The sequence below is a fragment of the Primulina tabacum genome, chromosome 18, assembly GCF_025594145.1.
Source record: "Primulina tabacum isolate GXHZ01 chromosome 18, ASM2559414v2, whole genome shotgun sequence".
NCBI lineage: Eukaryota > Viridiplantae > Streptophyta > Magnoliopsida > Lamiales > Gesneriaceae > Primulina > Primulina tabacum.
The window spans coordinates 3,196,269-3,203,844 of record NC_134567.1 but is presented as its reverse complement, the minus strand read 5'-3'; the positions used below and the strand labels follow the sequence as shown (position 1 = coordinate 3,203,844).

Below are 7,576 nucleotides of genomic sequence, written 5' to 3'. Positions count from 1 at the left end.
GCCGGACTTTCCCACAGTTGAAGACTGATGAACTCTTTCTTGTCATCACTGCATCTGCTTGGGCTTTGAAAGTTACTCTGATTCTTTCTTAAAAAATTCTAAATTTCTTTACAAATAATGACATTGCATCACTGCTTAATTGCTCAGCTGGCTTCTCTTTTGAGGCACTTTGTTCAGTAGTTGCAACAGTCAGAGCCTTTGTCAGTTTGATTGAAGATTCATCAGCAGTTCTTGTTTCTAATTCGAATTCATATGCTTTGAGATATGCAAACAGATCGTGGAGTTCAAGCATGTTAAAGTCCTTTGATTATTGCATAGCCATTGTTTTGACATCTGATTCTCTAGCGAGTGTCTTTATGATTTTCAAGGATATTTCTCTATTTCCAAATTCATTCCCATGAGCAGCCATTTAAATAATAATACCGTTCACTCTTTCATCGAAGTCCAACATGGATTCTCCATGTTTCATCTTGATACTGTCAAATTTTTGGATTGCCATAGATAGTTTATTTTTCTTTGTTTGATCATTACATTCGCATAATTGTATCAGTTTATCGCAAATATCTTTAGCAGTGTGAAACATTTTGATCTTGCTGAAGGTATTCTTGACCAAAGTTTTGTTTAATATGTCTTTCGCTACATTGTCCAGATTTGCCTTCTTCTTGTTCTCACTAGTCAATTCCGTCATTGGTTTTTCGATCATCTTAGGAGCACCGTCAGAAATGGCAATAGCAGTTTCCGCTCAAATGATTCTCATTGGTCTATCAGTGATGACATACCACATATCATCGTCTTGAGCAATTAGATGAGTCTGCATCCCGATCATTCAATCATCAAAATCTTTTTTACAGAACACTGAGATTTTACAGAATGATTCCATTTAGAATATTTTGTTCATATACAAGAATAAATTGTTCTGATACCAATGGTTAGGATAAAAAATAAATTTAGAGGGGTAAATAAATTTATCTTAAAAAATATTTTGGTTGCGTTAGCAACACTAAAATTATTTTATTTTTATTTGGGTTCTCGATAACTCAATCAATGTGAACTGTGCGGATATAGGCTTATTGAAATTGTTAAACAAATGGCTTATCAAGAGAGTCAGTAAGAATGGTAGTTTGAAAAGGAAATAAGCAAAAATTTGTTTCCAGATGTTCATGGATTTCAAAACTCATACATCACCCCTTCTTCATCACGAAACATTTACAATAAAAGACATTGATAATTACAAGTAATTTAAAATCACACACTTCAGTAGGATTTAAAAATGCATAACTGAAACTCTTAGTAAAACTCCAATCTAAATATTTTGAGTATATTACTTCTTACTATCTATTAAACATATTTTGCAGAGAAATTCTAAGAAGAAATTTGATCTTTAAAATGAACAAATAATTATATATTAGCGTGTGCTGGCTATTTCAATTTGACTCTCAGAAAATTTTACAAAAAAGATGAGTTTGCTTTTTATAATCCAAAGATAGACGATGTAATAGTCTAACTGAGAGCTTGTTCAATCGATCTATTTATAACTTTAATCTACAAAGATAATTTTTCAAAATATATCCGTTTCTAAATACAGGTGTCGTTGCCATATCATCATCCTTTCTGACATGTTCTAGTAGTGTGCCGAAAGCTGACATTCTGTTTAAGATTCAGTGACTGTTATTATGGAAAGCTTTATCCGAAATTTTAGCTGGGTACTAATACTTAATCAATGGTCATACTGATTATTCAGAGAATTTGGATTTGGTTCGATTGATCAACTAGATAGACTGACAGTTGGGCTTCATCATTCGACGTAGAATCAGTTTGACTATCAGTATCTTTCTTATGTTATATTAGTCTAGCTTTGCAATCAGTAAGGCGTCGTAGTTCAGTTTTTCTCATTGAATTCAATTCGGTTAGATTATGTAATTATTCTTTAGATCAACAACATTATTCAATCACCGAAACTTAAAATGTTCCAAAATAATTTTTCAGTGAATGCTACTTGGAGACTACCGTGATTATTTAAATGGTTCTAAATTTTCAACTCAAATTTTTTTTTCTACAAATTTATTAAAAAAAAACTAGTTTCCATATAATAATAATAATAATAATAATTAATAATATATAAAGCAGTGGTCAAACCGGCATCCTTTAACTTAGAAAATGGTCAAATTGACTCAATAAATAATATCCTAATTTATTTTACTTGTCAAGCATTCGGTCACTTGAGATAAGGATGCTTCTCAAAAACCTGAGAATTCTTGGAGTAGAGTCCTAATTTATGTGAGTCGTTAGTTAAATAAATCTTCCATTCTTTTAAAAATAAAAAATAAAAAATTATGACATCGTTTCACAAGTCAATTTTATGAGCGAATCATCAACCTAACTTGATTTATGAAAAAAAAGTTTACATTTTATATTAAAAATATTACTTTTCATTTTAAGTATACATCAAGTTGACCGTCTCACAAAAATAGATATGTAAGACATCATCACATACTATTTAATTTAAATATAATAATAGTAATAATGGTTGAAATATATATAATTATTTCACCAAGATTCATATTATATCGTCTCATGATTCGATTTTGTGAGACAGATCTCCAATTGATCCGATTAATAAAAAATATAATTTTTCATTATTAGTATAGATTAGATCGATCAGTCTGGCAAAAAATATACTTTAATTATTCATGAATCGCGTAACTTTTCACAACCTAATAAATAATAATAATAACAACAATCTATTTAATATTTATCATTGTTTAAAAAGACGTTCCTTAAGCACCGGACAATCACTCATTGTCCGCAATTTTTATCCGTTTTGGTAGCCTGCATAATGTAATATATATTTTTTATTTTTTTAAAGAACGATTGTTCAATATATTTTGTAATATATATCAATCAATTTTTATTTTTATTGATAAAAATGAGGATATGTATTTTGAATTTGAATCTAATAATTATTAAAAATTATTAGAGAATTATGAAAATTAAGAAAGACACGCCTAAGCCAGTGACGGTCTAGGATATTTGTAAGATTATAGAAAAAACCCTTCAATTTCTTGAAATTTTGCTTGTCGATTTGAGGCGATTTCCTGAAGTTATTGTCTCCGTTTCTGCTCTTCCCTAACCTTTTCAACATCCCATCAACGGATTGAAAAGAATAACTCAGAAAAATTTGTCGTTTTTCATTTGGGTGTTGTCAAAATCTTGGTACCAAAACATAATGGTCACTATATCAGTTTACTGGTCCTTTTTTGTTGTCCTTTTTTCATATTTTTTCAAACCCACACTCACTGATCAAGTTGATGGATAGTAATTGCGGGGTGGCATAGTTTTACAGAAAGCATCGTTTTTACACGGTTTCGTGCCGTGTTGGTTCGTTGTTTTGTTGAGAAAACGAAGGGTTTGAGTCTTTTTGAGTTTTCAAGGTGGGTTTTTTTTGGTAGGAATGCTCAGCAAGCTTTTTAATGCTTGTGTACATTAAAATGGAGTTGGAGCCCAAATCTTGTTTCTCTAGGTTTTTTTCCTGATTTTCTTGATTTTGAATTCGGAGTTTCTGATGTTCTTTTTTACGGAATGAGTGAATGGATAATCTTCTGGGAACTTGACAATGGGAGAGTACTTGTAACGGTTAGCAAGATTTCTAACTTTTTTTTCATTGTTCTTAATGGGAATCCTAGTTCCTTAGAGAAATGGATGTAGTTATCAGGAAAATGCTTCGTACTGGCTCATTCATTGTTTTTAATTTCACGTGTCTTCCCACTAGAATATCTTGTATTTCTTTTCCTGTCTTGTTCTTTTTAATTCAAATTTATGCATCCAGCTCAAACTCTAACCTGTACGTTAATCCTGCTTCTCTGTGATATGAACTAATTAGTTGGTCTTGTGTCTGTTTTTGTGATAGTTAATGCTTTTCAGAATATTGGGATTTGTATTTGTTTCATTTCCTGTTCATCTTGCAAGAACTCCTTGCTCACGAATTTGCATTTTCTTACCAGATTTAAGATTTGAGCCATGATTTAGTAGTTATGTCATGTTTGTGGAATGTTTTTGCAGCAAGATTAGCACATATTGGCTAACATTATAAGTCATTCGTACTTCATGGCAACAATTACCGCATCTGCTTCAATGCGTCCTCGTGAGTCATGTAGCTACGATGATGTCTCCATGGAGCAAAGCATGATCCTCTCGGATAGTTTAGAGGTTATTAATTGTTTCAGTTAGTTTTCTTTAATATTCTGCTAGTTTGTGGTCCTTGTGCAGTATTACTTCTTTACAGAAGTAGTACTACTCCTGTATCCATGTGAATTAGTTCCGGTGATAGCTTTAGGGGTAAATGGTGAAAATTAAATATGTCCTTGTATAAAGCAAGTACCATTTAGTGAATGTGGGAAATGGATGATTATGAAGTTGCATTAAGAGACCAGAGATTTGTTATGTTTCATCTTTGTTTAGGATCTTCAATTTAAAATTTTAACTGGCTGAATTTCAATTAGTCAATATAATATAATTTTTGTTTCTTTAGGACTTGAAGAATCTTAGCAAAGAATTATATTCAGCTGCTGAATACTTTGAGTTGTCTTATACGGATGACAACCAAAAGGAAATGTGAGTCGAGATTACGGCAGGGACTCCATTCCATGTCATTTTTATTAATTTGCTCCAAAGAATTCTTTTTCTCAAAGTTTTTTCATCCTGAAATGTTTATAATTATGTAGATTGGCGAATACATTAAAAGATTATGCCGTTGATGCAATTGTTAATACGGTGGACCATTTGGGCCATGCCACCTTTAAGGTCAGTTATCTGCTGGATGAAAAGGTCGACGAAGTTTCAGAAAATGAATTCCATATATCTTGCATGGAGCAGGTAATCTTGCTATTCCTGTGTTTCCAGATCATTTCATGAATGTGGTCGAGTAAGAATATAGTAATGAATAAAACATTTATTAGTATCCATTTGGTAGTCCATAGAATTATAGATATACTCAGAGATTGCTGCAATAGATGATACCGAGGTAGCACCTCCTTGCGCGTCAACTCTGACCAAATATGTTTAGAAACAGAAATATACACAGCCTTTGGATGTTTGTATTGATTCTTGATTGTTCCTTTGTGGTGTTTAAGAGATTGCGGAGGTGCCAGTATTACATCGATCTTGAAGGACTGTCGCAGCAGTCACTAATGATTAAGACTCCAAAGTATCACAAGCGATACATTTTACCAGGTCTACAAACTCATGGATAATGTTATTGTAAATTATATGTTATTATTTTAGTTTCGATTTACAATTATAAATATAAATTTTATATATTTTGGCTTAAAAGTTTCAATATTATCATTTTAGTGGGCGAGACGGTAGATGGAGCTGTGCAAGCTAATATAAGAAACCCAGAATGCAGCCTGAATGTTGGAGATGACTGGAATCAATTTAGGAATGGTACTGTACCTAAATGGCTTTGGTTTCGTTTTAGTGTTGATGCATTTCAATTTTAACCACTTTTCTTATGAGCAAATCACCATGCAGCTCGAGCTACAACCAAAGAAACTCCTCCATCAACGGTCAGGTGAGTTTTATGCCACCCGAGTTATTTCTAATCAAATTCTGTATGTTTGGAGCTACCAAGCAATGAAACTTGTGCTATCACCTGTTGCAGCAAAGGGCGCGGGCGCTCTAGAAACTCTTCATTCTCTAGCAACATGCCAAATATAAATTTGGGTAACAGATAAAGAAAAAACTTAGCTATTTTTTCAGACTTTAAGTTTTACGATGTGTTGATTATGTGTTGTTTGCTCGATGATAGCAGAACATCAGACAGCATCTCCTCCCCGGTTTCCTTTTGTACGTCCTAATTCCCACTCGAGCAATACCACATCTCCGAAATGTTCACGTCCAAGCACCCCAAATCGTAGCCGGACAACTATCCCAACCCCTTCTCTCGGAAGACAAATGGTAGTATTAGATTCTTCTATCATCTAGTAATAAAATATAAAATTATTGTTAAAACCCCCTGGTGCGCAACCCGCAAGCACTTAATAACCCAGCACCATACTGTGTATTTCTTTGGTATTAGCTCCTCCCATATGTTCCTCGGTCTCTGATTTACGCACGAGGACCATCTTAAAAGTTAGATTTATTGTCCGTTTGCTAATTATTGACTCGAATTGCTGAAAAAAATAGTTTTTAACACACTGTTGTCTGAACATTGCAGTCTATATCTGAACCTCGAAAATCTGCTTCAATGCATTTGCATGTTGGAAACAGAAGCGCCAAAGATGGTGAACAGCTTCGTAGCAAGAGTATACGACTTCTCAAGGCGTTGCTTAGTCGAAGCAAGCCGAAGAAAGACGAAATGTTGTATACTTACTTAAATGAATATTGATGCAAATAATGAGCTATATAGATGAAAATATGCAGGAACGCCATTTACACTACACTTCTCCATTTTTCATAGCTTTCTTGAGTCTCTCGTTAAAAAAGAGCTGTCATTTTGTTTTCTTGTCTAGGTTGTATATTTTTGCACTATTTAACATAAAATTTATTTTACAAAGAACATCACGGAAAACATTAGCCCTAAAACAAAAAATTAAGCATTAAATAACAGTCTTATTATATACAATGAATTAATAGCTAAAAATATATTTACATGCATGAATATATCACAATTTCAATCTTCTGTACTCTGTTTTTACAACTTCCAAATCAAACTGTTGGGAAATTGTAAGTTTCGGAGTTTGACAAACCAATCAGTAACCAAACTGAAGGTAAGAACTGAACAGTGATCAAACTAAAAGCACAAAAATGATCATTGAATTGAAAAAGGACTTATCGAACTGAAATGGATTAAGTAGAACTGAAGTTAATAAACTAAAGTACTCAAAACCATTAATAAGTCTAAAAAATGAACAGAAAAGATTCGGAGATTTGACAACTGATCAATACTAGAACTAAAGATTAGAACCGAACGTGATATTCGCAAAACTGATTTATCAAAACTGAAATACTTAAACAGAAGCTACCAGAGCTTTCAAACTGAAAGAACATCAGTTAAAACTGATTACCAATATAGACCAACTTTACTGGTCAATCGACCAATTTGACTCCTGACCAGTTGGCCACCTCATCATTTACAGTTTGAATTCCAGCAGACAAACTGACATCCTGTACCTGAGCAAATCAGTCGGCACACAACAGTCCGATACCTCGTTACTGAAATGTCCACTACTCGTTTTCTTAAAAAGTACGAATTTTTTTTTCCTCCTACCAATCGGCCGAAATCCATATATACATATCTATAAAATATTTTTGACACCATTATTAAAATAAAACATCCAACCATCCTCGAAACATTTCATGAACATGCATAAACTTAAACATTTTTCATATTATCATCAACATATTCATATCCAGCATACACATACACAAATTCGTTTCGTTGAATTCAGATCGTTGATTATGACTTTAATATTAGGGGTTCGATGAATCCATCTACATGTAACCATAATACTGGGCGGCGGAGAACATCAGCGACACTCTCACCCGTCAACTGAGCCTTGACCTTACGTATCAACAT

The 7,576-nt window shown here is 33.0% G+C and overlaps 1 protein-coding gene across 3 annotated transcripts; it reads left to right on the top strand.

Annotated features, from left to right (window-relative positions):
* Positions 1-3,021: 3,021 nt before the first annotated feature.
* Positions 3,022-6,437, top strand: LOC142533618 (protein ABIL3-like). Of its 3 annotated transcripts, none has more exons than XM_075640442.1 (10): positions 3,022-3,431; positions 4,060-4,206; positions 4,529-4,611; positions 4,722-4,872; positions 5,130-5,229; positions 5,350-5,442; positions 5,530-5,569; positions 5,660-5,721; positions 5,807-5,955; positions 6,215-6,437. In XM_075640442.1, the coding sequence occupies exons 2-10, from the start codon at positions 4,105-4,107 to the stop codon at positions 6,383-6,385; spliced, it is 951 nt and encodes a 316-aa protein (XP_075496557.1). In that variant the 5' UTR covers positions 3,022-3,431; positions 4,060-4,104; the 3' UTR covers positions 6,386-6,437. The 3 variants fall into 3 exon arrangements, with proteins under 3 accessions (XP_075496557.1, XP_075496556.1, XP_075496558.1); XM_075640441.1 differs by having other exon boundaries at positions 3,022-3,633; XM_075640443.1 differs by having other exon boundaries at positions 3,023-3,633; positions 5,810-5,955.
* The last annotated feature ends 1,139 nt before the right edge of the window (positions 6,438-7,576 follow it).